Genomic DNA, 23,864 nt, shown 5'->3' with positions numbered 1-23,864 from the left:
GACTGAAATAGTGTTCTAGGAATGTTAAACTGGCAATGATGTAGGAGGTCAACTGTGGGGAGAATAATGGGAGCAGATAGGAAGCCATTGGGTTATTGGAGGTGTGAGACACACAGAGAGAGAGAGAGAGAGAGAGAGAGAGAAAATGCCAGAATGAGAGTGGCAGCAGTGGGATTGGAAAGGAGGAGATGGACTTAAAAGATACTGTGAATTGTTAGGATTTAATGACTTTCTACCTCAAAAGTCATCACTGATACTATGTTACCTGTAGGAGAAAAGAGAAAGGGAACTTACATTTAGTACACATTTTCTGTGTGCCAGGGAATTTACGTTACCTGTTATTTATTAAGTACTGTGCCAAATGTTTTAAGTTCATTATTTCATTTAATTCTTTTACTAGCCCCATGAGATAGTGTTATCCTTTTACATATCATGAAATAAAAGCTTAGAGACATTAATTACTAGTAGTTAGGTAGAACTAGAATTCTTACCCTAGTCTGTCTGGCAAAAAGCCCATGTTGTTCCCACTAGACCACACCATCTTCTAAGTCTTGAGCATAGCATTCGAATCTGATCTTGACTTAACCTCCCTAACCTCATCTCCCACTTTTGCCCTGTAACCACTGGAGACTCCAGTCATACTGATTGTCTCACCACTCCACAGTCTAGCTTTTTCCATTCCCATATCTCTTGCTCATACTGGTCCTTCTACTTGTTGAAGGATGTTGAAATGCCCTTATACATCTGGTAAACTTCTCTTCATTCTTTAAAAATCAACTCATCACCTCTATGAAGAAACCATCCCAGACTCCTCTAAGCAGAGTTTGTTTCCTGAGTGTCCACAATATCCTGCACATACCTCTCTTATAGCCCTTATGTTGTATGATACAGTTCCTCATGAACAAAAACATTATCTTTTTATTACCTGTAAAACAAAGACCTGATAGAATTTTGAGTACTCAGTGAATTCTTAGTGAATAAACGAATGAATGTGTGAATGGTACTAAGTAATCCCCCATGCTATCTGAACAAAATAATTTTAGAAAATGTTTGTTTACTGGAAGAAGGAGTGAACCAATTGGCCTTGAGGCACTGGGAAGACCAAGGAGTTAGAATGCTCATGTCCCTCCCTGGGGTCAGTGTTTAATGTTCTTAATATTGAATAACATCCACAGCTTAGAAATTCAGCATTACCTTGTCGTTTTGTTTCCTGAAATTATGAGCTTTTGAACAACCTGGTTTATATTTACTCTCATTTTCTTCAGGCTGTGAACCCATCTAGCTTTTGATCACCTTGTGAAAACCATTTTTAGAAGCTGCCACTTAACAAAGAAAAACTTAAGTACAAAAAGCTTTGTAATTTCGCCTTGGAAAAGTTACATTGCCTCCTAGAAGAACATTCTGATCATGCCTATTTAACTATTAATTTGTTACCCTTATGACAGGTCAATACGTTATACACCCTGAGATGCTGAGAAAAGGGAGTTGGAGGTGATAAGCTTAAAACTACTTTGGATTGGTCTCCTGCATTTATAACAGCAAGATTTTTTTTTAATTGGAGCCAAATAACTATAATGCTGTCTTCTTATTTTGCATTTGTGTTAGAGCTGATTAGTCAATTTCAGCTGCCTTTTCTCACGATAAAATTACAGGGGGTTTACCCACCAGTTCTGCCATTACGAAAATTTGTGACATGTAATAAACAGTTCGTCTTAGCAAGATTAAAAGCAGAATGAATCATTAGAAGTACAGAGTGCTGAAAAAAAGTAGAATCTTTAGTGCTTCCCTGGTGGCGCAGGGGTTGAGGGTCCGCCGGCCGATGCAGGGGGCACAGGTTCGTGCCCCGGTCCGGGAAGCTCCCACATCCCGCGGAGCAGCTAGGCCCGTGAGCCGTGGCTGCTGAGCCTGCGCGTCTGGAGCCTGTGCTCCGTAACGGGAGAGGCCACAACAGTGAGAGGCCCGTGTACCGAAAAAAAAAAAAAAAAAATTGAGATGGGGACACCTTACAGGAATGTACTAAGGATTAGAAATACACATGCAGCATTTAACATAGTACCAGATACAGAGAAGGCAGTCAGTAAATAGTGGTTGTTATTACTATTGAGAATTCAAAAGAAGAATCTATTTTCATTTATTTTCTTTGAACTGAACTCATAGGTTATTTTTGTGAACTTCATATTATTTTTGTATAGCCAGGAGAAACAGGATTATCTCCCTGGTGTCAGTTATCTCTTTTGATTACTACTTTTAGAGAACTGTTTTCATTACCACTATCCCCAAAGCAGTTATCTTTTAGTGCCTCTCTTTTTGTTTCTTCCCCCCTTAGAAATCTGATACCAGTGTCAGTGATGTCTTCAGTGGAGATGATGATGTTGTCCCTTCTAAAAAAATGAGCCAATCAAAAGCTCTTGCCAGATCTTCTAAGGTTCTAGAGTCAAATGATCATAAGTTGAAGAAGGCGGTGGGCAAGAAAAATAGGTGAGCCTCTTTATGAATGCTTGTTTAGAGTCAAAAGCAAAGGAAGATTATTTTCACAAGATCTCTTCAAGTGAAATCACCTGTGTTTGCCAACACTGTCAGACTGGTTGAATTACAGTAACTCATTAAGTATTGCAGTCCTTAAACGTGCAATAACATGAAAAGATGGATGTGATAAAATAATTAAGGGAGAAAGCAGAATTCTAAGTTGTATGTGTGCTCTGTTACACTTAATGTAGAAAATATGCAAAAGTAAGCAAATGAAAAGGAATACACAAAAGTGATGATAGTAGTTATATTAAAGTAGTGAATAACTGAAGTAAAGTCTGTATCCCTTGTTGAAAACCTAATTCTGTTATATCAGTTTCTATACTTGTGTGGAGATAATAAGCCTTTGGATTACAAGAATGTTTTTACTTTTTTTTTTTTTTTGGCTGCATGGGTCTTAGTTGGGGCACACGGGATCTTTGTTGCCGCATGTGGGATCTTTGTTGTGGGATCTTTAGTTGTGGCATGCAGGATCTAGTTTCCTGACCAGGGATCAAATGCGGGCCCCCTGCATTGGGAGCGTGGAGTCTTAACCACTGGACCACCAGGGAAGTCCCTGTTTTTACATTTTTTGAGATTTGTTTCATGTAGATTAGGACCAGAATTATGATGATTAAAGCCATTTCCCAGTCCTTGATAACTTATGAATTAAGATGCCTGCTGCCCTTCCTCCTTCCTCCTCTTGCCTGTACCAACTAGATCGTTTCATATTTGGCTTCTGACAATCTGCCTTACTGTCTATATGAACTCCTTTCAGAAACTTGATTGAACAACAGATGCTATCAGAAACTCCAGAAGATGCCCAAGTGATGACACTAAGTGTGGATAGACTGGCCCTTCTGGGTAGAACACATTCAGTCAGAATCATCATCGAAACAATGGGAGTTCCTCCAGATAGTCTCCAGGAGACCCCTGGCAAAAAAAGCTTTCCTGGGAGACCACCTAAGCTGACAACAAAAAAGCGGTATGTCTCTAACATGGGAAAACTAAATTTGACATTTCTGGAAAGTGTATCTGGTAGTAATAATAAATAATTACATAGTACTTTATGATTTGTAAAGTGCTTTCATATGCTTCATTCAATCAACAAAAATGTACTGAATCCCCCACTAGGTCCCAAGCATTAAAAGTATGAGAATAAAGAAAATTAAGACCCAGGCTCCATTCTTCCATGCCTTACAGTCAACAGGAGAGAGAAACATTTAAATGGCTGTCTGTTGGGTTGGCCAAAAAGTTCGTTTGGGTTTTTATAAGATGTTACAGAAAAGCCCGAACAAACTCTTTGGCCAACCCAATATGATAGGGCTTTAGGGGCCAAAAGAGGTGTTTTATATGAAAAGTGCTGTGGGAACACAAGACTGGTAAAGGCTTTGAAAAGAGCAGGTCGGTCCTCTGAGGACCTGAGGTTCTAAAAATAGGGCCTTGAAAGATATGTAGGATTTATCAGAGAGAAAATAGGTTTATTATTAATTTGTTTTTTAATTACTTTTCTTGTTTTGATTTTTTAGCACCTTCTTTGTGGAATATCAATTTCCTATGGGCTTTTCCAAAAATGGATTGACAAAGACAGCTTTAATCACTGAGGTGGTTCGACTCGCATCCAGTAAAATTACAGATGGAAGTAAGAGAGAACTTGATTTCTGCTCCTTAGATATTTTGGCTTTGGAAGAATTTTTGAATCCCTAATTATTCATATACTCCTGTATTATCATAGAATCTTAGAGGCAGAAAGAATTTTGAAGTGAATCTAATTCCTTTACTTTACAAGTGAGGAAACTGGTCCAGAGGTGCTATGACTATTCTGATGCAAGGCAGAAAGGCAGTGACATAGCTGAAACTTGTAACTCAGAACTCCTGATGCTTAGATCATGTTCTTTCAACTATTGACGTTTTTCTTTTCTTCCATTTTTAAAAATAGCTTTATCAAGGTATAACTCACATACCATACAATTCACCCATTTGAAGTATACAACTCAGTGATTTTTAATATATTTGTAGGTTGTGTAACCATCACTACAATCTAATTTTAGAACATTTTCATCCCCCCTAAAAGAAATCCCATACTTATTAGCATTCTTTCCTCAATTCTCTCTTTGCCCCCTTTCACTAAGCAACTCCTAATCTACTTTCTGTCTCTCTCAATTTTCCCATCCTGGACATTTCATATAATATGTGATATTTGTGACTGGCTTTTTGGACTTACTGTAATATTTTCAACTTTTAATATTTAAGTTATTTTCAATATTTCGCTACTAAAGAGAGTGCTTCAGTGAATAATCTTGCACATGTATCATTTCTCATTTGATGTGAGTATATCCAGCACAAGCATTTAAAATAAACACTTATTTACCCTTAAAAACAGCACCTAAAGTAATTTAATATACTCTTTTACTAGAGTACATTGTTTCACTTTCCCCATCACCATAAGGAAGAATTAGGGCATTTAAAATTTTTCATATTTTTATTTTCTATATGCTTAAATTATCGATCGCAACAGAAGGTGCTCTGGAGGTTTGTTAAAAGCATTCGAGAATGTATACTTGATTCTGCTGGCTGAACTCAATCAGTGTGTTTGAGGAGCTTTAATGCAATTAAACTGTTCTTATCAAACCCCAATGCAAAGAAAAATGTTGGATTCATTTCTCAGGTCTTCCCCCTCTACCTCCTTCTACCTACAGGACATTTATGAGTTCCTTAAAACTTCTCTGAGCCTCAGATTCCCCATCTGTAAAATGGAGGTACAGCAAGGACACGGTTCTGATATGCATGAGTTTCAGTTAACATAGTATCTACAAAGCAAGAACTGCCTGTATTACACAGGGGCTTAATGGACAGTCAAATGGGATAATGAATGTAAAAGCATTAAACTCTAAAGTTGTATGTAACTAATACTAGCTCACATTTATTGGGCACTAAATTATGTGTCAAGAACTCTACTCAGTGTTTTATATATATTAATCATGTAATCCTTTAAAACACATATACACACACACACACAGAGATGAAGAAAGAGGAAGCTGAGGCATATATCAGTTAAGTAACTTGTCTAAGATAACACAACTGGTTTATGGTAGAACTAGAATTTGAACTAGAACATTTTTGATTCCAAATCGTGTGGTCTTCATCTATATTGCTTCTCATGCATTATTATTATTATTGGCCACAGCGATTGAGTTCTCCCTTTGTCCTTCTGAGAAAGATAGTATGGGACATGTGGAATAAGCATCAAGCCAGGAATTGGAAGAGTTCTAGTTCTGGTTATACCACACACTTAATTGTGTGTCCCTAGACACAATGACTTTTCATCTCTGGGCCTCTCTTAACAATAATATGGAATGGACAAGTTATTTTGAGGATCCCTTCCAACACTTTAAAAAAGTCTGCTTTGGCATATTGTTAGCAATTTATTTACATGAATTTCTTCTTCCATTATTGCCTTATTTTTTAAAAAATGAGCTTAAGAACAGAGAATTGTATGACAAATACAATAATATAGTACCAAACATACTTAAGTAATAAGGAGAAATCTGAGTAGCACCAGTTTGAAATACAGTTCTGTTTGTACATAAAAGATTTTATAGTGTTTTAAAGTGCTTTTTTATCTGTTACCTCAGTTGATCCTCTCAGCACACCACTGAGGTGTAGGTGTTGTCTTACTTCTCTTTCCGTGGTGGGATAAGCAGGTAAACTTGTCTAGTGGGTGTGTGCTTGCTGGGCCCAGACCTTTTGTTAACAGTTCCTGTGGATGGATCCAGATAGCAAGACCCAGATCCTGTCCATGAGTACCTAAAGAAATAAAAAGAGTCAAGAAGTAAGATGGCAAGGATAGAGATCAGTAGGTCAAATGGGCAATTTGAATGAATATCAGAGATAGTGGATTCTCTGTAACTGGGCCTTTTTGCGTGGGTTCTTCAGATCCATTTTAAGGGTCTAGAAGTGAATGGACTGGAAGATCATTTTACAGGTGATAAATTGTGGCTGAAATGGTTCATTAGTAAGTAACAGAACTTATTCATATCAAATGATTCTAGCTCCAAATTCCTTTTTTTTTTTAAACCTGTTAAATCCACATAGCAGTGAGCACAGACTCAGATACTACCATCACTTTATCCCATTTACACTTGCTATTACAGCAGAAACCCCTTCCTTTCCATCTATGAAAAGACAGACTCCATTCTGCCTAACACTGCAAACTAAGATCAGTACTTAGAACCTTGTATAAGTGTGACAGGAGAAGTCCCCTAGTCTTCAGCCAGAAAATAAACTGATTTTCATTATTACAGTTTTTGATTCAGTTCTTCTCTTCATTTATCCCTCATTGTCCCACATCCAGCCAGCCCCCTTCTTTCATTACATTACCTATCAACTTGTCTTTTAAAACACTGGTCATACTTTACACCCAGTGAAGTGTATGGTATGTCTCTTTACACATCCTGTGCTCCTATGCTTGACATTCATTTCTCATAGCAAAGCAGAGCAACATAGCCCTGCTTATCTTCTCTGTGCTGTATCCAGGATTTTCTCTCTGTCTCTGTTCCTTCAGTCCTAATAACCCTAACACTTTTGTGAAATTACACTGACTGGATTCCTGAAAGAGATCTTAGATTTGAAAGGGAGGTGGGTGGTGTCAAGGCATGGATTGATGAAATTACACTGACTGGATTGCTGAAAGAGATCTTAGATTTGAAAGGGAGGTGGGTGGTGTCAAGGCATGGATTGATGAGATGGCTCTAGTTGGGTGGTGTGACATGTGCTTATGTGTCTGGTTCTCCTTACAGTGGTGAAATTCCAGCAGAGATTTGTGTTTCCGGTACAGTTTGGTGGCCCAATGATAGAACACTGGTGGAATTCCAATCTTACTTTCCAAATTTACACAAAGAAAACCCCACAGTTAAAGGTACTTCAAGTGATTTTGACCTTTGCCTTACCATTTATTCACACTAGGGATTTGGAGCATACTTAAAGTTATATTCCTACCTAAACTAGGAAATTTTCCAGGCTCAAACGATATTAATACTTACAATTATTGTTTATTATTATAATTTTAAATTTCTAATTGATATTTGTTATAGGCTAGATATTATGCTAAAGGCTCTATGTGAACAGTACTATCAAATTTAATCATTAAAACAATTTGTGAATTAGATACCTTATTATCTTCAATCTACAGATGAAAAAAAACAAGATTTAGTGAAGTAACTTGTCTAAGATCACCCAAGCTAATAAAAGACAAAGCCAGGACTCTATCCCGAGTCTTTAGATCCTAAGTTCTTAACCTCTTTACTATGCTCCCTGCTATGGAGGGTTGTTTGGATTGATACAGGATAGTAGCCTTAATTTGAGGCTCTATTTTCTTTTTTCAGACAGAATACATAAGTTATCCATCCCATATCCAAAATAATATTATGTGGGTAGCAGTTTTATCAGCTAATTCCAAGTTTATAAAATCCACTTGAAACTGGTACAACAGAAATCAAACTGTCATGAGCAGTTTTTACTTCCTTCAATTAAAAGAGTAGCTTTTATAATCTTTGACTTCCTCTTTGGTATGGATAGTATGAGGAATGCATCTTGTTTTCTTTTTGTTTGTATTTTCAGGAGATCTAAATAATACAAGTTCATTTTGGAAAATATAGCAAAATAGGAAGACAAGGAAAAACATAATTTCACAACCTCAAGACAACCTCTATAAGCATTTCAGTATATTTGCATTGAATCACATAGTTAAGGCTTTTTTCTAATTATAAAAGAATTATACATGTTTTTAATAGAAAAATATTTTTACAACAAAAATCACCTGTAATCTCATCACCAATAAATAACTATTGTTAATATTTATGTGTATCTTTTTCAAATGAATACATTATATATGTAAATCTTTGACAGTATTAGGATAATTTTATATGCAATTTTTATCCTGCTTTTTTAAAATTTAATATTGTCTTGAGGATTTTTATTCATTTTTTTATATATATATATAATTTAATACCCTATTTCTAATAAACATAACGAATATTGTTCATATTATTTCAAATTTTAGTAAACATCATTTTAATAGCTATATATTATTCCATTCTAGAAATGTGCTATAATTAATAATTCCTGATTTTGAACATAAAAATCTCATTGTTAACTTTTAAAATATACATTGTATATAAGCTTATGTATTATTTACTATTTCTTCAGTATAAATTTCCAGAAGTGAAATTACTGGGCCAAAGAGTATGAATATTAAAAGCTTTTTATATTTATTGCTAAATTTCCTGTCCAGAAGTATGTTGCCAGTTTATATTCCCAACTTCAGGCATATGACAGCCCCTGTTTCTCCATAACCTTGATAGCATCGGGCATGTTTTATAATTTTCCCAGCTTTAATGGCAAACATTTGCATCATCTTAATTGCACTTTTTATTTTTAAGTGTGAAGTTGAACATTTTTTGTAAGAACTATTAAAAATAGAAAAAGATAATCGTCTGACCTCTTTGTGACTCATGAAACCCTCTCTAATCTTCCAGGGAGAATTGGTAAAACCCAGAAGGGAGACCAAAATGACAGAATATGGGCTCCCACTTAGAGTTGCCTCAGTCAAATAATTAAGCTACTGACTTCATAAAGCATGGATTCCTTTATAAGTCATCATATGTTGTCACTTCAGTTAAAGTCCCTGTGGCTTCTCTTTACTTTAACCTAAACTTTTTCTTTCCTTCTTTTCTCAGCCTGAAGTCATTGGGTCTGCATCACTACCTTTGAGAGCTGTCATTCAATCTGAGCTGCTTTCTTTCAGTGACCAGCTTGCAGTGCAACAGGAAAATGGTCAGACTCCACTTGGCCCCCTCAAGGTACGTAGATACACATTCAGGTAGTCAAGTATTTATGGAGCATGTGTTACTGGCTGGCCGTGAGATTATAGCAGTGAACAAGAAAATCAGCATCTTTGCTCTTGCAGCTTATATTAAAACAGGACAACAGAAGTGCTAGGAAGCGGGCTTCCCTGGTGGCTCAGTGGTTGGGAATCTGCCTGTCAATGCAGGGGACAAGTGTTCAAGCCCTGGTCCCAGAGGATCCCACAAGCCGTGGAGCAACTAGGCCCGTGTGCCACAGCTGCTGAGCCTGCGTGCCACGGCTACTGAGGCCCACGCACATAGAGCCCGTGCTCCACAACAAGAGAAGCCACCGTAATGAGAGGCCTGAGCACTGCAACAAGGAGGAGCCCCCGTTTGCCACAACTGGAGAGAGCCCACACACAGCGATGAAGACCCAGTGCAGCCAAAAATAAAATTAATTAATTAATTATATAAATAAATAAATAAATAAATAAATTATTTCACGTGTATAATTTTTAAAAAAAGATGCTGTGAAGGAACTAAATGGTACAATGTGACAGTAAGTACCTGGGAGGAAGTAGGAGATGGGAAGGTGTCTCTAAGGAGGTGACATTTAAGTTGAGATTTGAAGAATGAGAAGAAGAGGCCACCAAGTAAAAAGCACAGGAAAGATTGTTCCAGAGAAAAGAATGGCACATGCAAAGGCCCTAAAGTGAGAATGGGCTTCACTTCATCAAGGGGCAGAATGTTGCCACAGGATAGTGAGCCAAAAGGGAGATTGGACAGGCAGGCGGGAGCCATGTCTCTCAGAGCTTTGTAGGTCAGAGTAAAGGGTTTAGCTTTTATCCTAAGAGCCAAGAAAGGACATTGAAGCATGGAAGTGACATCTGGTTTACCTTTTAAAAGATTACTGGGTAGAGAATATTGTAGGGTGCAGGAGGGAAAATGTTGCGTTCATCCAGAAAAGAAATGATTGATAGATAGTTTGGACTAGAGTAGTGGCAGTGGCAGGAGAGAAGTGGCTGAGTTTGTGTGTGGTGGGATGAATGCTATGTGTAATTCATCGGAGACAGGGTTCTTTCCTTTATTCAGAAGCATCAGTTTCTTAGGTGGAAGAACTTTTTTTTTTTAAGAGCTTTCCCTAATCATTTTCTTTTAATTGAAGTATAGTTGATGTACAATATTATATAAGTTACAGGTGTACAATACAGTGATTCACAATTTTTAAAGATTATCTCCATTTATAGTTATAAAATATTGGCTATATTCCCTGTGTTGTACAATGTATCTTTGTTGCATATTTTATACATAATAGTTTATATCTCTTAATCTGCTACTTCTGTATTGCTCCTTCCCACTTCCCTCTCCCCACTGGTAACCACTAAGTAGTTCTGCATATCTGTGAGTCTGTTTCTTTTTTGTTACATTCACTAGTTGTATTTTTAGAGTCCATGTATAAGTGATACAGCATTTGTCTTTCTCTGTCTGACTTGTTTCACTTAGCATAATAACCTGTAAGTCCATCCATGTTGTTGCAAATGGCAAAACTTTTATTCTTTTTTATGACTGAATAGTATTGCATTGTATATGTACAGCATCGTCTTTATTCATTCATCTGTTGATGGACACTTAGGTTTCTTCCATATCTTGGCAGCTGTAAATAATGCTGGTATCATTGGGGTGCATATATCTTTTTGAATTAGTGTTTTTGTTTCTTTCATATATATACCCAAGAGTGGAATTGCTCATTCATATGGTAGTTCTATTTTTAGTTTTTTTGGAAACCTCCATACTGTTTTTCACAGTGGCTGCACCAATTTACATTCCCGTTAGGTGGAAGAATTTGAATGTGTGGCTTCACTATAGCTTTGTCCTGTTGTACTGGCGAGCTTTTGAAATCATCACAGCCATACATAAAACATTTCCATGACTCCTCATCACCCAGAGGATAAAATACAGGGCATACCATATGACCCCAGCTGACCACTGCAGCTTTCTCTGTTCCATCTTCCCTACCAATAGCCATGTCAAACTATGTAAAGAATTGCTAAAGTATTGTGCTGGGTTATGCATCCATGCTTTTGTTCTTGATTTTCATGCTGCTTCCTCTTCTTGGAAGCCCTCTCTGCCCTCTTCCTGGCCTTCTTAGTAATAGATACCATTTAATTTTAAAAACTTGTTTGACTACCATTGCAAAAAAAATAACATCACATTATTCTTCCACTACCAAAGTTTTATTTTTTGCTTTCCTAGTTCATTCTAGACTGCAAGGTTTATAATCAGAAAGGGGTAATAAATAGAGTTGATGGACTAGAAATTGTTTCTGTCCTGGCTTTGTTGAGAGAAGTACTGTTCTAAATAGATTGCTGTCTATATTCAATAGAGCAAAAGAACTTTGCTCTGGGTTTTAAATAACAGGAGCTACAAGTCCCCTTTATCTCTAGTAATTCAGCCTCATAATAGTGACCACTTTCATTCTTCATCATTTATCCCACATCCTTTTTTACTTTTTAACATTTTAAACTTTTAAAAATAACTTCAAACTTAAAGAAAAATTGCAAAAATAGTACAAAGAACTCATATACCCTTTACCTGGACTCAGCAATTATTTGTCGTATTTGCTTTATAATTATCTACCTCTTCTGTCTCTTTCTGTCTCTCTTTTTGTCCCCCTCCCCACTCTCTCTCTATACACATACACACACAATTTCTTTCTGAACTATTTGAGAATATGTTACAGACATTAAACCTTTCTCCCTAATTTCTTGTATTTTCTAAGAACAAAGGCAACATTATACATAATGCTGTACAGTTATAAAGATCAATTTAACAGCAATCGTATATTCTATCTGTAGTTCATACTCAAATTTCACCAACTATGCCAATACTTCCCTTTGTAGCATTTTTTTTCCAGTCCAGGATCATGCATTGCGTTTATTTTATTTATTTTTAAAGAATTAAATTTATTTTATTACCTTTATGCATATGATATGTGATAGAGCTAAAGATCATAGGGTAGGGCTTCCCTGGTGGCGCAGTGATTGAGAGTCCGCCTGCTGATGCAGGGGACACAGGTTTGTGCCCCGGTCCAGGAAGATCCCACATGCCGCAGAGCGGCTGGGCCCCTGAGCCATGGCCGCTGAGCCTGTGCGTCCGGAGCCTGTGCTCCGCAGTGGGAGAGGTCACAACAGTGAGAGGCCCGTGTACTGCAAAAAAAAAAAAAAAGAATCATAGGGTAGCTAATTCTGAAGAAGGGATGAACCTATAAACAATTAATTAACCTCAGTTTACATAATGGTCTTATTTGCATAGCTAATGGGTAGGGTTTGATTATAGGCCGTTAACAGTCATTAATAAGTGAAAGTGTGTCAGAAATACTACACGGGTTTGTATCTTAGACTCAAGAAGCAAACACCCATTGCATTTAAATGTCATCTCTCTAATCTCCTTTAGCCTAGAACAGTTCTGCCGCCCTTCTTTGTCTTTTAGTACTTTGATATTTTTGAAAAGTAAGGCCAGTTACTTTGTAGAATGTCCTCCATTTGGGGTTTATCTGAATCACTTATTACTATGATATTTGAAAGAATATGATTTCTAACCTCACCATTAACTCCATCATTCCCTGTGCATTTATTAATTGGCATTCTACTGTATAGAAGAGTTGTCCCTTCTCCCTTATTTATTTATGTTGGTATGGACTCATGGATTCTTATGTTATTCAAAAGGTTATAATCCACTAGTAGTATTATTCATTTTGAAACTCAGCTTGTCCTGGATTTGTCCAGTGGGAGCCCCTTCAACTGGATTCTGTGTCCTTTAAATATGTCTCCATTCTCTTCTGAGCACTTATTTATGGCACAAGATGATGTTTTAGGCTCATCTTGTATTATTAATAAATCATCTGCCTAGCTTTTCTTAGTCCTGGTAAGGTGATGTATGTGCAGTCTATTAGTGTTCCTACTATTGTGGTATTTGAGGATGAATTAATTTATATCCTAACAATCTGATGCTGCTCCTAGCTCCAAAATTCTGTTTCTGATTCTAGAAAATATTCCTATTAACTCTCTTCCTTTTATGTTTTATAGGTAACTGTGGAGCTTGTTATAGATAACAAGGATTTCGCTGATGTGAATACAAAGTTAAGTAGCAACACCCAACATAGCCCACTTTGTGCTCTTACAAGTCCAGATAAGACACTGCCAGAACCTAGTCAACATGTTACCTGTACCAAAAATCCACAGAACCTAAATCAAATTCATGAAGAAACTGTAAAGAAAACACAAAATTTGGTGCTCCCCATCCCAAAGTCACCAAGCCCTGTTGTACCAAGTCCTTCAACCTTCACAGCTGTGCCAGCCTCTCACAATTTGATAAATCAGATAAATGTGTCAACAAAAGAAAGCGCTTTGCTGTTGCATGTGCTATTGATGGTGCCAGATGGGAAAGATTTCATTACTGGAGAATCTGAGAAACAACCATCATGCAATGTTTATTTAAATTGCAAGCTCTTCAGCACAGAAGAAGTCACCAGATCTGTCATCGCATGGAGCACAACAAAACCAGTCTTTAACTTTTCTCAGGTAACTTTGTACATGTCTTAACATTCCATATGCATTAAGGATGAAGGCAGGAGTTGGGGAGGGGAGAGAAGTATATTTCCCAAATCATAATTCCATTGTGAAAAATGAGAATTTTCAGACTGGAGGTACTTTTATAATTATCTGGTATGCATATCCAATCCCACTATTGTATGGGAAGAGGAAAAGACGTTGCCAACATTTTAAAACTTTTTGTATGTCTATTTCTTCCTATTCTGTCTCAGTTGATATGGTTTCCCACTGTTTCTTTTGCCTGAATTCTGAGTTCTGTTCCTTTCTGCTTCCTCTAGGGCTTTGATCAGTTGAACTTCCTTCTTTCTTTTCTGTTTCTCCAGTCTCTCCTTTATTTTTTTATTTATTTTTCCTCAATCTCATTTATTCCTCCACTGATTTCAGTACTCATCTTACTTGATTTCTCAGTAGAATTTGATGCTATCGCTTAAATTGTTCCCTTTCTTGATTTTCGTAACTCTCTCCTCTTATTTTCTTCCTGACTCAAGAACTGTTTTTTTTTCAGTCATTGGGCCAGTAGGAAAACTCAGAAAAGAGTCGTGATCCCAGTACTTCTTCCTCTCTCCTACTTTTAAATATTAGTGTTCCTATTCATTACTCTATCTTTGGCATTCTTCCAAACCAACCCTCTTTTCCCCATGGTCGCCACATCTACTCCCATAGCTTCAGTTGTGTGAAGATGACTTTGAAATCCACACTTCTTCCAGGCCAGGCATTTCCCTGTAGTTTCACATCTCTGTGTCTAACTGCCTGTTGGTCATCACCACCTGGATTTCTCAAAAGCACTTTCCTCTTGGCACCTAACACATCACCTGGCAAATTGCAGGTATCCAATAAAGATGTGTAAATGGAAGAAGAAATTCAGATGTATTCAAATCTGAATTTATTATTCCTTCCAAATCTGTTCCTCCTCCTGTCTGCCCTAATTCATATTATAATTTACTCAGAAACCCAAGCAGAACCTAAAAGTTGTCCTTGAGTCTTTCTTACATAAAGATTCACCAAATCCAGTAGATGTTGCAAACTTAATTATCTCTGGAATAAATTCTCTTATCTCCACTCCATTGTCACTGCTTTCATTCAGACCCTTACTCTCATTCCACCTAGCCTTCAGACTGTCCTGTTTCTTTTCTCTCCCTGTCCATTTCTTCCTCTGTGCACCAACAGGAATGATCTTTCTAAAACACTAACCTGAATATTTTACTCGCCTGCTGAAAGCCTTTCGGTGATTACCCGTAGCCTTCAGGATAGAATCTAAGTTTGGACTGCAAGACCCTTTAAGACTACCTATACTTTTCCAGTCTCGACTCAGGCCACTCTTTACACTAGATAGTCCAGCTGTGCTCAACTATTTGCATTTCCTGAATATCCTCTTTTCCTACCTGTGTCCCAGAAGCCCTATCTATATGAGTTTTGTCCTCAGAGGATTCATGCCATTTTATATTTGGCCTTTATGTGTTTGTCTCTAACACAAGACTGTGGCTTTAGACTGAGCATAACAGAGTGGGTTTTATTTTGACGTCTTCAGCTCCTAGCACTGTGCTTGGCACACAGATAGGCTTTAGTAAATGCTTGTTGAATAAAAGTATAAATTAATACTTTGTCTCAGATGTGGAGTTTTGTTTTGGTTTTTTTGCCCCCGGCTGTTCCTCTCCCCAGGTGATTCCTGTCTCTCTGTCTTCCAAATGCCTGGAAAGGCTTAAGAACAATGTGATGGTAATTGAAACTTGGAACAAGGTGCGGAGCCCAGGACAGGACAAGCTGCTCGGGCTGGTGAAACTCCCCCTCCATCAGTTTTACATGTCATTCAAGTAAATAGGACCTTTTGAAGTATTCTTTTTTAACATCTTTAACTTTGTATGAACTGAAGAGGAATATTTGTGGTTTGCAAACATGAACAACCCAATAATTCCTTGGAGGACTTTCCTCAATTTCACCACAGTTGCTACTCTTTCTGCTATGTTATAGCAGTATTACAGATACTGCTTTCCATGTTTTAGGCCCTAAGCTAAGAACCTTACATATATCAAGTCATTTTAATCCCCACAACAGTCTTTCATGAGGCAGGTAAATTTTATTTCCCCTATTTTACACGAGTTAACAGAGGCACAGGGAAGTTAAATAACTTGTCATATATATTGTAAGTAGTGGAACCAGGGTTAGAACCCAGAGAGTCTGGCTCTGTAGTCCACTCTCCTCACCAAGAAACTCAACTGCCAAGTTATCACCTCAAATACTGATGATGTATCTCTCTGTCACAAACTTCAGTTAGTATATTTCACATCAGCCATTTGCAAGATTTCTGTACTGTGCATTGTTTCTTAGACCTTCAGATTTGATTGCTGTACCTCACTTATCACTACTCAAAACCTAGATGGGGTATTGATTTATCTGAAGATTATTTCTATCCTCAGTACAGACTGTTCATTTTTTTGTTTCAAGATAGTGATTTTTAATTATTTTAGAACTGACCTCTTTCAGCCTTCTCATGGTTCTGTGTTTTAAATGCTGTATTTTACATTTTGCAAAGAGCACTGTTGTGGGCACTGTCTGTAGAAATGGCTCACTGTCATGTGAGCCTTTCTATAACCCCAGGAAGTATTGTCATTATCTCCATTATACAAATGAGGAAATGGAGATGTCAGCCTCTCTGGCTTTGTTTTCATCATCTGTAAAATGAGGGTGATGACAGATATCCTATCTCCTTGGAGCAGTTGTGAGGATCCAGTGAGAAAATAAACGGGTAAGCCTTCAGTGAACAGTTAAGTACTTATATGATGGTAACATTGGGAAGCCTGGTCAGGCTAAGGAGTGCTGCTGGAATCATGGATGTCACTGTCAGCTGTAAGCTTTTGGCTTTTTCCCCTTTTTTTGTTGTGGTATTAGTTTGGTCTGGTATTCCCCTTTCCTTCTCATTTCCTTAGACCCCATTCATTGCCGAGAGAGCATAAAATGATAATAGCTATCAATTACGAAGCACTTATCATGTTGGTATTTTATATTTGTTATCTCAGTTTAGTCCAAACAACAGATGGAAGTTTTATTACCTACATTTTACAGATGTGGAAACAGACCTTTAAAACTTATATTGATTACTTAGAGTCATAGAGTAAGTAAGAGGCAGATCTGAGATTCAGCATGGTGTAATGAAGAGCATTTGGACTTTTTTCTTATCTGTGAATAGTGGACAATAGCAACCTTTGCTGTGTTAAAAGGATTATAGAAACATTGTAAAGTGCTTACCACATAGTAAGTACTCAGTAAATGGCCGATATTATTTGTAATATTACTCAAATCTTATCTGCCAGACTCTAAAATCTATACTTTTTCTAGCTGACCACACTGCCTACCTCTAAAATAATGCTATTCAGCAAGCCTTGGGGCCATGATGGTACAGAGATAAGTTAGACACATTCCCCCCGCCTGTCAAATTGCTGAGTTTGGAACTTATCTGCCTGGTCATTTTTATTTGATGGATTATGGATAGAATCATATACTTTTTTGAACCACAATTACTTTTCTAGTTGTAGATCCTTTTTTTTTTTTTTAATTTTTTTTGAGGAATTGGTATACTGTTTTCTTTGTGTTTTTTGATTTTTTGGATTTTTAGTTTTTTAATTTATTTTTGGCTGTGTTGGGTCTTCGTTGCTGCACGTGGGCTTTCTCTAGTTGCGGCGAGCGGGGGCTACTTTTCGTTGCGGTGCGCATGCTTCTTATTGCAGAAGCTTCTCTTGTTGTGGTGCACGGGCTTCAGTAGTTGTGGCTCGCAGGCTCTAGAGCACAGGCTCAGTAGTTGTGGTGCGTGGGCTGAGTTGCTCCACGGCATATGGGATCTTCCCAGACCAGGGCTCGAACCCGTGTCCCCTGCATTGACAGGCAGATTCTTAACCACTGTGCCACCGGAGAAGTCCCTGTAGATCCATTTTAACAAACTAAGAAAACAAGCCAAGTAAGAAATGAAGCAACTCTATGACATGATTGATGACTGTTACTTACTCATGCACAATTTCTCTCCCTTTAGAGATCCTAAGATTTCTCGCCTGCTGCTTGATGCTCAGTATCCAGTTGTTGCTGTTGACAGCTATATGCCTGTGATTGATGTGTTCTCAGGCCACCAAAATGGGAGTCTTCGAGTCTTTTTAGCTATGGGTTCTTCAGATCAGATAATAGCACTGCAAAGATTAAAGAATGAAGAAGGAACACTTCCTCCCTTCAACCCCAGGCCAGCCCATCTCCTGGACCAGCCATCTGTAGCATCTGTTGCTATGGTAGTGACTAAACACTTGATTGTTTACAAAAAACATAATCTTATTTTAAGACTTAAAAGGTGATGTTTTGATACATGTATATGCTGTGAAATGATTATCACTATCAAGCTAATTAACATTTCCATCATTTTATCTGGTTACCTTTCGTGTATGTTTGATGAGGACACTTAAGATCTACTCTCTTAGCAAATTTCAAGCACCGTAATCTCATTTTATCTTGCGTGTTTTAATGAAACCATTGCCCCAAATTCTTATTTCAATAGTGAAAGGCTCAACAAAAGAACATACTTGCACTTCAATGCTTGCTGTAGCTCAAAAGAATCATTGGTATTTTTCTTTCTGTTTAAATGGATACCTGTGTCCCTCTGAGCTCCTTGAATTTATAAAGAAAATGTAATTGGACAACCAGATCTTAATCCTCTAATTTACTAACTTAATTGCCTTTTTTTTTTTTTTTTTTTTTTTTTTTTTTTGCGGTACGCAGGCCTCTCACTGTTGTGGCCTCTCCCGTTGCGGAGCACAGGCTCTGGATGCTCAGCGGCCATGGCTCACGGGCCCAGCCGCTCCGCAGCATGTGGGATCTTCCCGGACCGGGGCACAAACCCGTGTCCCCTGCATTGGCAGGCGGACTCTCAACCACTGTGCCACCAGGGAAGCCCCTTAATTGCCTTTTTAAAAAAATTGAAGTGAACGTAAATCTGCTCTAAAAAAATAGTCTCAATGAAAAAAAAAGAAAAGGTAATCTGGGGGAAAAAAGGGGGATGGAGATGAAGGGTGATCCCAAATGTAAACCAGCAAAATTTTCTGTTTCTTGACCAAATCCATGTTGGAAAGTTAAAGTGAAGTTCCTTGCTTTTCTACTAATAACTTAAAATTTATTTGTTCTGTACAGTGCTGTTCAGTTGAGAAAGCACATTGACATACTTTATCATGTTTATTCCCCTAACAACTACATGAGGTAGGTCATTGTCATTCTCTTTTTTAGGTGATGAAACAGAATCAGAGAGGTTATGTTACTCATCCAGGGTCACACAGCTAAGAATGGGAGAATTGGTGTTCAGACACAGGTCTTCTGACTCTAAGTCCACTGTATCATGTCCTCCTCTATCTTATATTTGATGTCTTTATTAGTATAGCCAAGTCTCAATGTCCACACCATTTAAGTATGTTATGTTTTTTAATCTGAATGACAAATTTAATGTCTCTAACAGAGAAAGAACTATTAAGAAAATACCTATTAGTTAAGTTATTGGTTTTGTTTTTGTTTTGTTTGTTTGTTTGTTTGTTTGTTTTTTGCGGTACACGGGCCTCTCACTGTTGTGGCCTCTCCCGTTGCGGAGCACAGGCTCCAGACGCACAGGCTCAGCGGCCATGGCTCACAGGCCCAGCCGCTCCGCGCCATGTGGGATCTTCCCAGACCAGGGAACAATCCCACGTCCCCTGCATCGGCAGGTGGACTCCCAACCACTGCGCCACCAGGGAAACCCTGTTATTGTTTATTTGTTATGAACTCTAAACTTTTTCTATTATATATTTATCATATTAGTAGTAGAAGTGCCTTCAGTAACAGTGTATTCACTACCTCCCCATTAATAAACAGTCTCAGTGTTATTCCTAACTTCATTAGAAATAATAATTAAGGACTTCCCTGGCGGTCTAGTGGTTAAGACTCCATGCTCCCAATGCAGGGGGCAAGGGTTCGATCCCTGGTCAGGGAAGATCCACATGCCATGTGGCACGGCCAAAAAAAACCAATAATAATAATAAAGTAAATGAAAACTTGTTTCAAATATGTGTTCTTTATCCTATTAAGGAAATAGCCTTCTGTTTTCAGTGTACGAAGAATCAGGAACATCTGATTAAATTTTATCAAATGCCTTTTTAGCCTTTATTGAGGTAGTCACTTTTTTTCCTTCCTCTGTTAATGCACTCTATTACATTTATGGATTTCCTAATATTGACCCAGTCTCACAGCCTAGAGTAAGTCCTGCCTGATCTGATTACAGTGAACAGTTGTGAGATTTATACACAATGAAAATTAAGTATCTGTTTTAGTATCAGCCAATTATGCTTATTTCTTCGTCTATTCTCAGACTTCATAGAGAAGCAAATTACTCTTTAAAGCTCCCCAGTATCTCTGTTTCATTTAATAGGCAGGGGACCAAGGAAGTGGATTGATGGAGCACCACTTTGAACTCCTTATAGACAAGATTAAAGGGCTCGCCCCTCTTCAGGCAACAGTCTGGGGAGAAGCAGATTGTTATGTCCAGTACTTCTTTCCAGTTCAAGACTCGCAACCCAGTGTGCTGAAAGGACCTGAGTTCCTTGATAATGGTAGGTTTGGGAGATTAGGCTTACTCATTCTGTGTGGCTCTTTTATTGAATATGCTTAGGAATGTTTTTTCCTGAGTCAGTTTTATGTTCCTCAGTATTTCCAGCCTTACCTGGGCAGTACAGGAGATAGCCTGAGTTTTTACTTTTCTTAAATTGTTTTTTAATTTAATTTTGATTTGATTTCAAATTTATGGAAAAGTTACAAAAATAGTGCAAAGAACTTCTGTATACCCTTTACCTAGGTCCATCAGTTATTTACACTTTGTCTCATTTTGTATCATTTACATGCCTACTCACTCTTATCATCTATTAATATACAGTTGATTCTCATTATCCACTGTAGTTATATCCTATAAAGTCATCAAGAGCACTGAATTAAGAGAATACCAAACCATTGCTCCTGAGGGAAATACGTACATATACATATCTCACATAGATCATAATCTTAAATCCTAAAACAATTCATCCTCATAGATTCTATTTTCTTTATTTTACAGAAGAGAAAACAAGGTTCAGAGTGTTAATGACTGAGGCCGCCCCACTAACAGGTGCCAAGGTTGGCATTCAAACACTGTCCAACTGGCCCCAGAGCCAGAGCCCCTGCACTACATTGCACTGTCCCTTGCCATCCCCTCCTCTGGTCATCTCTGAGAGCTAAAACAAGAAGACAGAGTGTCACCTTGTTTGATCTCAGCTGGGAATGAGCAAGTTGGGTGACTCAAATTTTCTGCTATTCTGAGCATGTCCTTGAATAACCATGAAAGTGCTGCCAGTATTGGTTTTGAGGTTCAGATAATGGACTTGTATCCAGGATATATTGATATAAAGAACTCTTACAAATCAGTAATGAAAAGACAACCCAATTTAAAAATGGGCAAAGGATCTGAATGGACACTTCTCTAAAGATATACAGATGGTCAATAAGTACATGAAAAGATGCTTAACATCATTGGTCATTTGGGGGATAAAGATCAAAACCACCACAAGATACCACTTCACACTTACTGAGATGGCTATAATTTTTTTAAAAACAGACTAGGGCTTCCCTGGTGGCGCAGTGGTTCAGAGTCCGCCTGCCGATGCAGGGGACGTGGGTTTGTGCCCCGGTCCAGGAGGATCACACATGCCGCGGAGCGGCTGGGCCTGTGAGCCATGGCCACTGAGCCTGCGCATCTGGAGCCTGTGCTCCGCGACGGGAGAGGCCACAGCAGTGAGAGTCCCGCGTACCGCAAAAATAAAATAAAAACAGACTAATAAGTGTTGGTAAGGAAGTGAAGAAGTTGGAACTCTTACACGTTGTCTACCAACAAAGGAATCTCTTCTGTATTACCATGGCATCTCAGGGGACCAGAGCTGCTAGGGAAATGGACCTTGGTAGGAGTAATACAGTCAGATACAGATTCCGGTTCCAGGTCTGTGACCTACTAGCTCTAAGACCTTTGGGTTGACTATGTAACATCAAGGTATCATATCCTCATCTGTGTAGTAGGAGAAATAATACCTGCTTTGTTTTCTTTACAGGAGTATTGTGAGGATAAAATTGAACAATACTGAATATTAACATACTGTAAAACTACGTATAAAACACTTATTTATTTATTTATTTAGACTGCATCAGGTCTTAGCTGCTGCTTGCGGGATCTTTCGTTGCAGTATGTGGGCTTCTCTCTAGTTGTGGTCTGCAGGTTCCAGGGCGTGCAGGCTCTGTAGTTGCGGCACGTGGGCTCTAGTTGTGGTGCGTGGGCTCAGTAGCTGGCAGTGCGCGGGCTTAGTTACCCCACGGCATGTGGGATCTTAGTTCCCCAACCAGGGATCGAACCCACGTCCTCTGCATTGGAAGGCGGATTCTTAACCACTGGACCACCAGGGAAGTCCCTGTAAAACACTAAATGATGTGTTGGATTATTCTGAACTGCTTTTCTTTTCCAAAGGATTCACTCTGAAGCCTTTCAGATCTGCAACCACACTCTGCATTCCAGACCCCATCTTTAATAGTGAGCACCGTCACTCTCTCCTGTTGCCAGCTGAAATTCCAGTGCAAAGACTCCTACTCAGTGCCTTCTCTGCACACGGGCTTGTACCTGGAGGTGGAGTCCAGTTTGAAATCTGGTGCAGGTACAGTGTGGAGAACCCATGCCTGTGCCTAGGAAGGAAGTGCACAGTCACAGAGCATCCTTCCCTTAATCAGCCCAGGTTGAATTATAAGCAAGCAAAGAGCCCCCTTCTGCCCTGTTTAATATTATTTAGGTTTGATAATGACTCTTGTCCAGATTTTACTGAAATCTGTTCAGTTATTAGGCTCTCGGGAGCAGTTGTATCTCATACTTCTAACTACTACTTACATTTGGAAGAGAAGTTTTAGTTTTATCTCCTACTATCACTTAAATGTATCAGTCACCTTTTTTCTGCTTCTCTTTCTGCCTTATATAGTTCAGGCCCTCACTCTATCATGCCTAAATTATTGTAATACCCTCTTAACTGGTCTCCCCACTTCTAGAATCGTTTCTCATAATCCGTTCTTCCCACCACCAGAAGAGTGGCCTTTGTAAAATATAATTCCACTCATGGCACAGACTTCGGCAGAATTCCAGGAAAGATAATGGCATGAATACAGATGTTTAACCTCCCCTTTGCATCCTCACCCCCAAGAAACCAATTAAAATAATTTTAACGTGAGGAGGAAATAGAGTAGGTACTAACAGATCCTCATCGCCCCTTCAAATTTGAGGGGCATGGGCCTGAAGCCATAGAAGAGATTGGAACTGCACTACTTAGAACCACTTGTGCTGCAGGATGGATGCTTTCAGGAATGGCAACTCCCAAAGGGCTAAGCCAGTTGCAGATTCCTCAAACAGAAAACCTTTGAGAAGCTGGGCTTTGTCTTGAACACAGGGTATAATTTATGGGGTTCTTCCTCCAAGTAATGGGCAGTAAATCCAGCCAGACACAACCACAGCTGTATACCAGAAATACAGAACAATCAGGCACCAAAGATAACTAGATACTGAAAGCTGATCCCTGGGGCAGAGTGAATCATTCATCCACCTTATTCTTTCAGCTGACAGCTTGTGCTTTTGTGGCTTACAGGTACTATTATCCTAATGTGAGAGACCAGATGGTCGCCAAAGGAACCTTGCCATTATCGAGGATCTGTGCCATTGTAACCATGCAGCACCGTGAGGATGTTGGAATACAGACCTTTAATCTCCCTTTAACCCCCAGGCTTGAGAATAGGAATGAACTAAGGAACCAATCATCAGGTAATTGAAGACTAGTTTATCTTTCCCTAGCATATATACATA

General features: G+C 38.5%; 1 protein-coding gene across 1 annotated transcript in view; it reads left to right on the top strand.

The window, feature by feature from the left end:
- The window catches only part of C2CD3 (C2 domain containing 3 centriole elongation regulator), a 135,478-nt gene that overhangs the window by 51,042 nt on the left and 60,572 nt on the right, over positions 1-23,864 (top strand). The window contains exons 9-19 of the mRNA XM_007448088.1: positions 2,327-2,478; positions 3,284-3,490; positions 4,035-4,147; positions 7,305-7,423; positions 9,243-9,365; positions 13,436-13,930; positions 15,620-15,771; positions 17,982-18,228; positions 20,382-20,562; positions 22,494-22,677; positions 23,650-23,822. Of these exons, the coding sequence (XP_007448150.1) occupies positions 2,327-2,478; positions 3,284-3,490; positions 4,035-4,147; positions 7,305-7,423; positions 9,243-9,365; positions 13,436-13,930; positions 15,620-15,771; positions 17,982-18,228; positions 20,382-20,562; positions 22,494-22,677; positions 23,650-23,822 (2,146 nt within the window). The remainder of the gene's footprint in view (positions 1-2,326; positions 2,479-3,283; positions 3,491-4,034; positions 4,148-7,304; positions 7,424-9,242; positions 9,366-13,435; positions 13,931-15,619; positions 15,772-17,981; positions 18,229-20,381; positions 20,563-22,493; positions 22,678-23,649; positions 23,823-23,864) is intronic.

Source organism: Lipotes vexillifer, unplaced genomic scaffold, assembly GCF_000442215.2.
Source record: "Lipotes vexillifer unplaced genomic scaffold, Lipotes_vexillifer_v1.1 scaffold640, whole genome shotgun sequence".
Lineage (NCBI taxonomy): Eukaryota > Metazoa > Chordata > Mammalia > Artiodactyla > Lipotidae > Lipotes > Lipotes vexillifer.
The sequence above is the reverse complement of the archived record's forward strand: the minus strand, read 5'-3'. Positions and strand labels throughout refer to the sequence as shown.